Below are 13,727 nucleotides of genomic sequence, written 5' to 3'. Positions count from 1 at the left end.
CACAATCTATAAAGTGTTGTGTCTCTTTTTCTGTTAACAAACTTTTTTTTTTGGCCTGTTCATAAAACATTCACTTCTTTTGCTTGGTGCCATCCTGAGCTCTAGTTCCTCACCCTTGCTGCTTACCAACCCACGAGTTAGTTTGAAGGGCTGTGTCAAAAATTCCTTCCACATTTTTTTCAGCCATTCTCATTCAGTTTGATAGGAAACAAATTGCTTTCAGAAAAAAAAATTAAAAGAGAAAAATATTTTAGTTAAATTCTCATGGATGGAATGCTGGGTTCTTGTGCTTACCTTAGTTGTGAGGTGGCGGAGGGGTGTGTGAAAGTATCCTGTCTTTCGCTTTACAGTCATCTCTCTGTTAGTCTGCAGCCTCCCCAGTTTCCCATGCATCAAATAAAGGCCCAGGGAAGACATCATATGGTAACTGTTTCCATGGGGCTTTTCAGAACTGGAAGTGTTGGCAGCTAGGGAGCCTACAGAGTGATGGAGAGTTGTGAAAGAAAAAAACACACAGTCCATTTTGCCACCTTGCAATGATAATGTAAGCTCAAAAATACAACCAAAGTTCTCAAGTGCTGTCAGAGTGAGGCAGAAAAATTGAAACCTCTTTAACGGGGGAAGAGAACTTCCAAGAAATTGGAAGACAAATTTCAGCACAGCGTTTTGAGAACCTAATTATATTTTGTGTATGGATGGAAACGATATTTGCCATTGCTTTTCGTTTCATGGAGATAATTCTGTAGGCTGAAGTTTTAAAAGACAAGGAAGAAATCCAGTGAATTGTTCCATTTCTCTAGAAATCTGAGTGTGCAATGAGATACAAGAATTAGCTAGCTAAAACTAATAGTGTTCCTCTGTTTCAGGGCAATGACACAAGAGATGTAAATGTTAATTCAATCAGCATTAGCATTATGTTCCAGTCTTGGCCTGCAATTTGGGAGACCTGCAGATGAATGCTTTGTGACATTAAACTTTTGCCAGAGGAGGAGGATAACTTTAATGCTCTGTACTGATTTTTAATTTGTTGTCATTATCTTATAATCCAAATTATCTGATAGTTCTGCCAGGAGGCACTAATTCTTCCTTTCCTCTCATGGTTGTCTTTCCTCCTTGAGCATTGTTATATGTTTGCTTTATTTCACTCACCATGATTTCCTCATGGAAACGAGGCATTGGACTTGGTAGATAACCTTGGCATCATGGGCACCTATTGGCGGGTCATGCACATCTTCTCTTTTAAATGTACATTGCAAGGTCCCCATGTGTTCCCTTTCCTTACTTAATTCAGCATTTGACCTTTCCAACTCAACTCAAATTTGTAGAGATGCTATAAGTCACACATGAACCCAAACCTGAAAAGAAAACGTATAGGACTGGCATAAGCTATATAGTTCCACAAGGTTAACTTCCAGTTCTTACAGGATGCTTATATGCCTTGCCCCATATATTTTTTGGTATCTGAAGGAGAAGGGGGCCTGCGTTATGGAGAAGATTCACCTTACCCCGCACATACCACCCACAACACTCTGAACCAGAAGTAAACAGCAGTGAACTGAGCTGAGATAAATTTGCCGGAAGACATTTCTCTGTCCCATGCTTCAGCTGGAAAGACTTCTATAGGAAGTCCCTCTAAGCCCAAGAACATGCAGCTTCTTATGAACATAGTGATGGAGACACCTTCCTCCCTTGATCACATGGTCTGCAGGAACTAGGAATGGACACCAAAGATGTGTGTCATGAAATCACAGTTCCATATACACTTCACCAAAAAATGGCAGGCAATAGTGTGAAGTACAGGTCCTCCAGCCCTGCTTGGCCCTGCCCTGGATACAAAATGTATATACCAGGTACAGAAAACATCCTTGGTCCATAAACCTGATTTGATATTGACATTTTTTGTATTACAGACAGTGTAAAAATAGTGAGGAAGAAACAAATGACATGGTATTGTGGGAATACATGAATCTAACAGAAGAGAATAGCAGGACTAAGTTAACATTCAGTGAAATTAGCACTTGTTTCAGTTGTAGATCCTTATTTTGCCTATTCATATGGTAGTTTAAGCATGACAACCTTGCAGTGACACAGAGTCCAAATAATCCACCTTATGTCTGCTTTTTTCCCCCCTAAGGGTCGTAAGAGTGAGGCAGAAAAGTATTTCTTAAAGGCAATCCAGCTCGATCCAACCAAGGGAAACTGTTACATGCATTATGGTAAGTTTTTAATAGATAATGTTTCCTTACATTCTGGCTTACTGATTCTCTTCAAGTGATCAAGGATTTAAAAACTGCTACTGGCATGATATGGTTTTAAAGGAAAAAATTAAACATGCCAGTTAAAACTGTCCTTCCAGTGTGTAAATTGCATTGCAGCTGCACAACCCCTGGGCCAGCTGGCAATGCTGTGAGAACAAGAAGCTAGCCACCACCCTCCACAACAGCATTAACAGGGGACCTCAGTAATCAGAGACCTGGGCAGCACAGCTAACATGAAAAGCCCCCTCCCTTTTCTTTGCAAACTGAATGGCGTTCAAGTGAATCTCACTTTAAAATTGCTGGCTTTCTCAATGGGGAATGGAAGAAAATCATATTGATTAAGTGCAGAAACGTTCATCGTCATCCTTGTCATCATTGGGCTAGTGATATTAGCCCTTTGAAATGGTGGGTGAGGAAATCAGTATTATTCCACGGTAAACATCAATCCAGACAGCCAAGGTTCTACTTCAGTGTTTTAAAATTTATAAATCTAGACATCTATTATTACAGGATCAGTTTTGGCCTTACCCTACATATTGCTGAAATCCCGCTTCTGCTATCAAGTAGATTTTGTACTCTCAGCTTTGACAGCATTGACCACCTGTCTGGAGGAGAAAGGGCAGATCTGGATTGAGTGCGGGGATCCATGAGCCCAGGACCAGGCATTTAGCCTGCAACTGAATCAGACACAAACCACAGACACAAAACTGGAATATGAAGGAGAGAAAGGAGTGTGCATGCACAGGGTTATACACACACACACACACACACACCTCTCTTGCAGTAGCCTCTTACACATTTTGTAATGGCCATCTGTGCAAGTATATTTCCTGGAAAAATCATGTGTTTTTTCACTCATACGACTCCCCTTTTTAATAGCTTATTTAAGTAAGGTCAAAGTAATCTGATGAGGGTGGGGCACATTTTTATTTTGGATTTAGTAACCCTTTTTAGACTATGTTGGTCCTAAGCAGTCAAAGATACTTCACGATCAGCTTTTTTTTATACTGTTTCTAATTTGATGACAGAAAATTCACTAATTATGAAATTGAACAAATGTAAGGAAATGGAGTAAGCTTAGTTGATGATGATGAACAGCAGCCACTTTGTTGTTCAGTTGTTAAGTTGTGTCCGACTCTTCGTGACCCCATGGACCAGAGCACGCCAGGCTGCTATAGTGTGCATTTTTGTAAACTTCCTGGTTCCAACTGGTTTAATTAAATGAACAGCAGGCATGCTACACAAGTGAAAATTGTTCAGAACAGAAGACAAGTTATGCGGTGTCTCATTATTTTTTGTTATTTTGGTGTAAGGTTTATAACTTCCTGGGCCAGATTCAACTTGTAGGTATACTTTTGCTGCATGCAACTAATGGCTCCAGATGGCAGTGTCCATCAGAAGCATCCATACAGGTCAACAGAGATTGATGAGCATCGTAGTACATACCCAAATGTGTGACTCCAGTAGTAGCACCAGTAGATCTCCCTTTCTGGATCTGGGCATCTCCTGGCAATATGCCATTTGGTCAGCTTTAAGGCAATTCTGACAGGATTCATCCATTCAGAAAATAGTAGTGTGAAACATGCCTGGTCAGGAGAGCTTTCTCAGTGGGGGGCTACACCTTTAAAATAGGATCCCCAAAGACCTGTCAGACCACCTCATGCCACCAGTTTTAGATGGCAGACAAAGACTTGACTGCTTTACCCAGGCCTTCCAGTGTAATAGATCTTGTGCTGAATATTAGGATACTTTCTGTAAAATACTTGTTTGTGTGTTTGTACTGTACTGGAGTTCAGGGTTTTATTTTTGTTGTGTGTAGATTAGATTCTACTCTGGCTCGGGTAGTTGTTCCAACTGGCCGTTATAACATTTTAAAATAAGTTGATACTTCCCGCATGAGGTTTCTTCTGTGAGCTCCAGGTCAAGTGGTTACATTAGATATGGGACAAAACACACCATGTTATTGCCTAACCGGGGTTGACACCTGTTTTTGAATCACCAGATAAAAGAGGTCCAAGTACCCTGCAGCTGAGTTAGAATGGAATGGGAAATTGAAATGTGTAGGCTGGCCGCTCTATCCTCCTGATTCTGATTTTCTTCAGGACCAAATTTTCATTGCATCCACTTGGATGCCAAAGGCTACAAGGGTAGACACACTTACTTGAGAGTAAGCACTGTAGTAATCAGCAGGATTTACTACTGAGTATCATGGATTGGATTGGGCTACCTATTATATATGAGTGAGACACCTTAAAAATCCATTGTCTCACAAAGACCCATAGATGCGCATTCATGACTGCATGATTGCAACGTTCTGTATGAAGGATTTCCCCTGACATAGATGTAGTTGTAGCTGATGCAGAACACAGCAGCTCATTTGTTATGAAGCATTTCATTCTGTGGAACTGGGATGGGATGAAAGATGCACCCTTCAGATTGCAGATAGAAATATAAGGTATGGCTAATATTGAGCTGAATCTTTTTTACATCTGATTTGAGATGGTAATAATAAGACATCCATAGGTAAATATCAAAGATACAGAACATAAAGCTTCAGGGATGGAAAACTGTGTGTGTGTGGTGTACCTACAGATAAATCTGTGTTCAAATCAGTCCCTAGAAGTAGCTTGTTGTTGTTCAGTCGTTAAATCCTGTCCGACTCTTCGTGACCCCATGGACCATAGCATGCCAGGCCTTCCTGTCCTCCGCTCTCTCTCTGATACCAAATCAACCATTGGTTCATCTATCTCGGTATTGCCTATACTGAGATAGTGGCTCTCTAGGGTTTCAGAGAGGAGCTTTCCTACTGCTACCTGGAGATGCCAGGATTGAACCTGGGACCTTTTGCATGTGAAGCATGTACTTTACCACTGAGCCACAACCCGTCCCTTAAAAATAGCCTGCCAAGGATACAGCCATCTGGCAACACATCTGGGAGTGGAATGTAGAGCCACAAAAATAGACACCAGTGGAGCTGCTGAAAGATATTTTAAAAATAAAATAACATTTGGAAACTGTGGCAACGACAATGTAATTGAAAGCCCATTGAAAATAGAATAAATCGGTGGTGTTGGATAGAATGAAAAGAGTGAGGATAGTAAATCTCACTTGGATTGACTAACGGACTTGGGCTGTGTTTCAGATTTCACAGTAACTAGCATGCTCCCCTCTTCTCCTCCTCCAACATGGTCGTGAGGAGTTTTGAAGCCTTTAGCTCTGTTTTTGCCGAACCACTACTCATGTCATCTGAACCTAACAAATCATGGTTAATCTTAACTCTGCTTTTTAAAAAAGAAACGAAAAAGCCAACTTCAAACCATGGGTTATGGACCTGGCTTGTTTCAACAAACTATAGACAATATTAAACACTTTAAACTTCAATTAATCTTTAATGAGCTTCCGCCATGCATTAAAAATGTGGTTGTTCAGGCAGGGATTGGGGGTGGGTTAGGGTATTTTTAGAAATATGATGTTTTAATGTAGAATTTAGTTTTAATACTGTTGTATTGTTGTACATCGCCCAGAGTAGCTGGGTGACCGGCCAGATGGGCGATTAAGAAATTTAATAAATAAAAATAAATAAATCAAAAATGGAAGCAAAAAGTTCCAGTCTCCTCATGGCTGTACTGGAAGAGGAAAGGGATGTGTGTGCAAGCCCAGTGTAGGCTTGACTCATCCCCATCACGATAAACCATGGTTTATCATGGCGTTCAAACTCAGCCAATGTATACTTTCTGTAAACGATATGCAATGTTTTCTGTGCTTTTTAATCAAACGTATTGATTAATGAACTCTTAACCACCTTTTTATCTTCCTTTTTGTTGCACGTATTCTAAACTGTATGAACAGTTTGTCTCCAAAGCAATTAACATTAGCAGAAGCATATCTCAGGTTGACGCTGCAGATATTTCTTCTCAATTCCTCATGAATTTGCTTTAGCAAGTTGTCATGTGTACACTTCATAACCCTACCACATCCGTGCTGAACCACAGGGAATTACTTCCATATTAGTAATGTAAATCTCAAAGAATAATCTCTTGGCACACCAAGAAGTGATAAAACCGGTGGCAATATCCCTAGAAATAGTGCTGCTCATCAAGGAGCCAAAAGGGATAAATGGCCATTTGTGGCTTGGGACTTAGCAATACTGTATGCATTATACATTTTATTTCTAAGGCGCTGTCAGAGTTTCTTTTCATCATATTTATATAGTTGTCACCTAGCCATTCTTTTAGAGTTCCTTTGTATTATAATAGCTTTATATGGATACTGAAATGGTTTGTAAGTATAACCTGTATTTTCAAAGGATATGAATTTTGTCTTATATTCCAAAATCAGCTTAAATAAAGGAAATGTCAAAATGGCACAAGATAGATACATAAGGTGTGATCCTACATGTGTCTAGCAGAAAAAGGCCTACAATTCCCAGCATGCCCCAGCCAGCACAGGATTGCTCCCTTAGTCCCTTTCATTTCTCTGTACCGCAGTAAAAGGAGAAGCACATCATGTCTATTCACTTAATGCAAAGTGTGCATCATTTTGTTGTAACATGAGATTTTCAAATTCAACAAATCAGCAATTGCACACACATTTGATTTTAATTTGGAAATAGCTTTTTAGATTTGTAGATTTGAAAAAAAGTCCCATCTCCTCTGTAATCCAGTTATATATAGTCCAATGCTATACATGTCTACTCAGAAGTGAGCCCCATTTACTTCAGTGGGATTTACACCTAGGTAAGGGTGCATTGGATTGCATTTGCAGCCACACACAGTCAGTTCGTGGAACTCAGTGCTTCATTTCACACAGTTTGCCAGCACAGGCAATACATGTATGAACATTGCTCTTTGTACAGGTTTATTACATGCCCTGCTCTCCAGTGTTTAGGAAGCTTTTCTATTAAAAAAAGAAGAAAAAGATTGGAGGGCTATGGGGAATTCAATGCATATTTGCTTCCCCACCTCACTTTTACCCCTCTCTCGACATTCAATTTCCTACTCTACCAACAGCAACTCACCAGAACATGGTAGGATTACTTTTGGTGTTGGTTAGTGCAGTACATGCATCAGTCTCTGGACTGACTGGCAACATTTAAAACAATTAACCCACTTTAGGGAATTCTGAGGCAATCTGGTGATTAGGCTATAATAAACCAGTGTTTGCAAAGGAATTTCTACAGAAGAATTACCCAATCCAGTGGCCCATATACACGTGGACCGGTCTAACACATATACATTAAAACCTTTTTGGATCAGAAGTATTCATCCCGATACAAGAAAGATCCAAAAGTGGGTTGGGGTTTCTGATTTTTCTTTTCTTGATTTAGATTACTGTACTTGTGCACTGACTTCAAATGCCCCATATGAACTGCACGTATGACCCCAGAAATCCTCAGTGTTCCTAAGCAAATGTGCAGGAATTCAACAACTAAATCAGTGTTTTCATTCCGCAACTAAATCAGCCTTTGATCCTTTGGCATGGGTGCCCAGAGAAGGATCCCTGAAGATGATCTTAGAATCCGGGCAGGCACATATGGGAGCAAGCAATCCTTCAGATAACCCGGGACCAAGCTATTTAGGGCTTTGAATGTTAATACCAGCACTATTAAATATCTACAAGATGATATGAGAAATACTTTCTCCTCCTTACAAGATTTTCTCTTTCCATATATATTTTAAAACAACAACAAAAAATGATACTGAGTAATAATGGGAGTGGTTTGGTTTAGAATACCTGGCAGTGTTCTGTAGTGCACAAAAGCACTGTGTGATACTTAAATGTAAGGTAGGTTAAAGGTGAGAAATAAGAACAGTTTCAAAAATCCTACTGACTTGGATAGAAAAATACTTAATGTGTATAACAGGAAGGAAACAACAAAGATGTTCTGCTAAGTAACATTCTTTTCATTAATAACCACTGAGACTTGAAGTTAATTTCCTTTGAATAATACATTTTTCTAATAATTGTAAATCGCTTAATGATTCTGTGTTATAATAAAATTGATTATTCACATTAGATTACTGTAATTATGCACTCACTTGATGTAATTTACAACTGATCATGTAGTCTGCTGTTCTCTGTAGCTGAACGTGTGGAGTTTTTGTTGCTTAATGTTTTTAATTTTTGTTCTTAGTTCAGTCTGGTTAACTCGGCATGCAGTTAATAATTCACAGTACATATCAGTCTATTATTGTTAGCAGAACTGGATCACAGAGATCCCGGAGTGCTGAAAGTATTTTTGGCATCAATTTTTATTTCTTTAATGCTTCAAAGTGTAACACTTCAAATGAATAATAATTATTGTGAATAACCATTGGCTATCCTCTGAAGTAACTTGTCAACAAATACTATTTCTTTGTTCCGTTATTCCAAGACTTGCTTTATGTATTGCAACCATTTAAAAACTAAGGGTTATATCCAAATATGTCCTTCCACTCATAGAAATCTTTTTGCTCCAGAGGAAGCTTCCATGAATGGAAGGGGGAGGGAAGCAATTTTCACAAATTATCCCTTACTTGTGCAGCCACACACATACCCTGGCCACCTCCCACACTGTTCCAAGAGGACCCAAACCCTCTGGAGCAGATTTGAGGGTCACTCAGGGGACTGCGAAGGAAAGAGGATCAGCAAAAATTGCCTTCTTCCCTTCTATTCATGGAAGTTTCCACTAGATTGAAGAGCTTTCTCTGAGTGTAGGGGCACAATTGAATACAACCCTAAAGGTGTTTTCATTTTCCTCCAATAATGTTTGCATGTTACTATTTGCATGATAGGGGTTACTATAGCCCCTATCAACCATAAAAATGGCTGTAATCACTTGCTGATTAGATCTTTGTGTCATCATCAGTTATGAAACATCTGATGTTTTGTTGAGTTCAACTTGTAGAAAATAGTCAGTCTTTCTTCTAGTTAGAAAAGGGACAGGAGAGGTAATGTCTGCTGCTGCATTCTGACAGCAGAGCTGTGTCGAAGACCCTATATAATTGACCTGGGTAATATAATTACCTATTATTAGTTGCAAATGATATAGGTAATTATAAATGCTAATGATAATGATATAGGTAATTATATTGCCCTATATAAGCAGGCAATATAATTATCTACTATTAGTTGCAAATGATAAAACTAAGTCTTAAGCCAAACATTCTTAGCTCCTGATTATCACGTTTGCTTAGAGCAGTTGCTATAGTTGTTGTAGGCAGTGATGCTTGCAGAAGTACAGTCTATCACGTTTGCTTGATTACTGTGCTTCTTGGTGTATTACATCATGCCAGGCTAAGCTGAGTGATTTATTTTCTTCAGTTGATTGTAATTGCTTCAATACATGAGGTTAAGTATTCATCTTTGCTGAAAGAGGCAGTGGTTTGTCCATTACTGAAGTCCCCTAGATCTGTTGGAGTTAGGCATCATCAGCCAGTTTCCAAATTCTTTTGTTTTTATTTTAGCGCAGAGATGGTTGCCTTCTCTAGAGATGTCTAGATCAGTTTCAATCCAAGTTGACAGTGATCCTAGGTCTGAGAGGGTTGGTGGCAATATGTTTCAACAGGCAGAGACGTTAATTCTCCTTAAGTCCCCCAATGACTCTTGATACTACTGGCCACTCAATACTTGGATGGAACACTTGAAGGATTTCATGGCTTTCCAGGGTGCTGCTTTGCAGTATTTCTGGTATTGTAGAATGGCTTAGATCAAGGACACTTTGGTTCATTTCAAATCTCCATTCAGCCAAAACATTTCTGTATATGCCCTGGGGGAAAACACTGAATTTTGATGTAATTTATGATCTTGGTGAGGATAAGATGGGTCAACCCCATGCATGTCACCAAGAATTCCTTGGAGGAATGGGTGGTATACAAATATAAAAAATATAAATAATTATAAATAACTATTCTGAAGTAGTTCAACTGAAGTTATATGATACAGTTACTCCCAGGGATACAAGCTAATAATGTGTTGTTGTTTTTTTAAGTTCTTTCTAACTTTATTTTCCAAACTGGTTTATGCCTTCCTTTTTGAGCTCATATCTGTCCTGTATATATATTTCAGGCCAGTTTCTCCTAGAAGAATCTCGCCTGATAGAAGCAGCAGAGATGGCAAAGAAAGCAGCTGAGTTGGATAACACAGAGTTTGACGTTGTATTCAATGCAGCTCACATGCTCCGGTTGGTTGTTTCTTCTGTCTATTAGTTTCATTGGTTTTAAATTCATAATTTGTACTTCATTACATAAAATTATATGCTAACATTTGTTTTGAACAAATGGCGCCATGAAATAGATGTTTTCATGGAAATGTTTAATTTGTTATTTTCATTTGAAGAGGACATTCCATTTTTAATTCTCTGATTAGCTCAAAAACTCACGATCATCTTACTATAGTAGTGTTGTATTATGTCATGGTCCTGGGCAGGCACAGATCAAGTCCAAAAGTGGCAGCCAGAAGTCTGAAGGGTCAGAAGCAAGCAACAAGGACAAAGATAGGCTAGTGGTCTGGTTCTGAAACAGGCAGAAAAGGAGGCAAGGTGGTCTGTGGCTGCTTGGGCAACAAGTTGCTCTGACTGAGAACCAACCCCAGAGCAGCAGATATGTAGAGCTACCTATCAGTTCCTCAGATCATCTAGAGCAGCAGTACCATCTCTGGCCATTATATAGATGGGGCTTTGGCACAGCAGAGATAAGGCCGGTGACTCCCTCTATGTGAGAATTGCCCCAGTGGCTCTGTGAGTAAAGTGCATGTCCCCTGCTGGCAGAGTTCCCATTTTGAGACCTCCAGTGCCTTGTAGAAAGATGCATTTACCTTTATTCAAAACGTCTGAGCAAAGAGGCTCTACAGTATCCATAGGCAGCTCATTCCAGTACTAAACTGCTTTTATAATTAAATTAAAAGTTAGAAAAACAGTTCCTAATTCTGTATAGAGTATGAAGCTCTCATCTAACATAAATAGGGATTGTTAGTTAGGAAAACTGTGAGAAGTTCTGTAAAGCACACATGTAAAAAGCAAGATACAATCCAAAATGAACGTGCTTTCTGTTAATGTTTTCAGCAACATCCAAAAGCATTCCTTCCTTGGGCACAGTTTTTAGTGCTTTGCCTATTTAGAGTGAGGGCCTCCTGTATTGGCTTGATTTGCATACGCACACAGCCAAATCTGATCAGCTACGTAGCATCATGATGTCATCCCATTCAATGGGCACATGTGGACATAACACTCCTCCTTGCTAAGCCATGCTTTGGAACAAGCAATGGAGCCATACACTTCTCTTTCTTTCCTCCCTTTGCCTCTCCCATTCCACACAGATCTTTGGCACTGAGATTGAAGCTCCTCGTAACATCTGAAATGGGGAACTGTGGTTTTATGTTAGTGTACTAACCAGGATCTTACACCAGGATCAAACTGTGGTTTAAGATCCTGGTTAGCAAACTGATGTTAAACCACAGTTCCCCATTACAGATGTAATGAGGAACTGTGGTTTAATGTAACTAGGATCGCACTGCCAAAGTTGGTACACAACTTCGGCAAACACCTGGCCTGACACTTAGGGCGCAATCCTATGGCCACTAGACAGTGGCTAGATGGCCATAGGATTGTTCGGTTCCTGGAAAACCACCTCCCCTCTGCCACATAGGCAGTGTGGATTATCCTCAGGCTTCATGCTCGGAAGAGCAGCGTGGAGTGGGGCAAAAGGGGGTGTTCCCAGGGGCAGGGAGTGCAGAAGTGCCGGTATGACGCTTTCTATGCATTGTCTGGCCTCCCCCCCCCCCCACGAAGCCCTGTGACTAGACAGCCGAAATCAGGTGTCTAGCCGCGAATGCAGGGCAGCTGGAGTGTGGAGGAAAAGATCCCCTCTGTGCTCAGCCAGCCCTGAATTGGATAGGCGGTTGCCTCCGAGTTTGGAGGCGGCCACGTATCCCCATAGGATTGCGCCTTTAGTAAACTATGGTTGGGGACATTTCACGTGAATAGCCTTCTGGAAGTCACTTACTCTCAGATGGCTCCATGTAACTTACGTGGTTTTGTTTAAAGTTAGTCAGAAACTGTACACTGGTAAGATACTGTCCATTTATTTTTATTTGAACCTAAAGTTTGTATATTTCTTAAATTCCATTTCTGTGTAAATAAAAAATCAGTTTATTTTTCAGTGCACTACAAAGAGGTACAAATGCATATCCCTTTTGTTTTTTTTTTGTCAGCATAATGTTCCTGAGGAAAATAATATCTTCTCTCTCCTTCCCAGAGTTCTGTTTCCTTTTACTTTGGAATTCAGTTCTCTTGTTAAACAGTATGCAAGTTCTGCAGAGTGCCACTGGCAAAAAAAAAGTTACTTTGAAATATGTGAATTTAGTATTTTAAGTACTTTCCAACCATTCTGACCACTGTTGATATATGTAACTCAAACCCGCTAGTGGAAATTTTCTGGGAACGCCTTAGTAAATAGTTACAATTAGGAAGCAATTTCTGTTTGAAAAATATGCAAAATTTCAAAATAAAGGTAAGGAATGTTTTATTTTTCATCTGCAGAATTTTGAATTTCCAGTGTGAGCTCAATTGAAATTGCCTTTCCCCCCTCTCTCCTCCAACAGACAAGCTAGCCTCAATGAAGCAGCTGAGAAGTATTATAAAATGGCAGCTGAGCTGAGACCTAACGTAAGTACTTTCTTAGTGGGGGATGCACAGCACAGTGCTCAAAACAGTGCAAGAATCTGTGGCATTCTGAGGATGATTTTATTTCTGCAGCATTTGGTCTGTGAGCATGTACTGCAAAGCTTCATTTAAGATGTAATTTATAGATTATTAACATTATGATGAAACCTTAACACTTGTCAAACCAATTACTGTAGAACGTTCTCTTGATAAAAGTGTATAGAAAGGCATAATTTCTTTATTCCAATTTGTATGGCAAGGGAGGCAGCAGAGGGGTGAAGCCAGCACCTTGATGGGCTTTTCCTAAGTGGCAAAAGCCCAAGTGGAGTGAAACTGGCTCCCCAGATGAGGTGCAAGGTAGAGGGGCTCCAGCTAGCACTTCAGGTGGGGACCTGATGACATTGAGGCAGGGGCCCACCTGTGATGTCATGGAGCCACCCCCTGACATCATCTGGCCCATGGAAGATGGGTCCGAGGGGCAATCCAATTCCTGGACCCATAAAGGTTCATTTTAAAAACAGATAAAAAAATAAAATGAGTGAGCACTCATTTGTTCATTTCTTTTTATAGTAAAAACAAATAGGAACTGGAATTAATGAAAATGGAATGAAAATCTGTTCATTGGCTAATTTATTTTTAACTGCTTTGCATTGGATGCATTGTTTTGCATTGAATAATTAGCCTAGAACTAGATATAGCGTTCACAGAAAGGGGGAAGTGAGTAATCAGTGAAATTGACAGCAGAAAGCTCTAATTGGCAGGACACACTTTGGACTGATAAAAATAATCAGTGGGTGCGGGAGCCAATTGTGGTTCTGTTGGAAAGAGTT

The 13,727-nt window shown here is 39.9% G+C and overlaps 1 protein-coding gene across 1 annotated transcript in view; it reads left to right on the top strand.

The window, feature by feature from the left end:
• The window catches only part of TMTC2 (transmembrane O-mannosyltransferase targeting cadherins 2), a 254,255-nt gene that overhangs the window by 208,526 nt on the left and 32,002 nt on the right, over positions 1-13,727 (top strand). The window contains exons 9-11 of the mRNA XM_084810388.1: positions 2,135-2,216; positions 10,305-10,419; positions 12,837-12,900. Coding sequence (XP_084666514.1) covers positions 2,135-2,216; positions 10,305-10,419; positions 12,837-12,900 — 261 coding nt within the window. The remainder of the gene's footprint in view (positions 1-2,134; positions 2,217-10,304; positions 10,420-12,836; positions 12,901-13,727) is intronic.

Source organism: Heloderma suspectum, chromosome 7 (assembly GCF_057233095.1).
Source record: "Heloderma suspectum isolate Gila_16-S chromosome 7, 16-S_ref, whole genome shotgun sequence".
NCBI lineage: Eukaryota > Metazoa > Chordata > Lepidosauria > Squamata > Helodermatidae > Heloderma > Heloderma suspectum.
The sequence above is the reverse complement of the archived record's forward strand: the minus strand, read 5'-3'. Positions and strand labels throughout refer to the sequence as shown.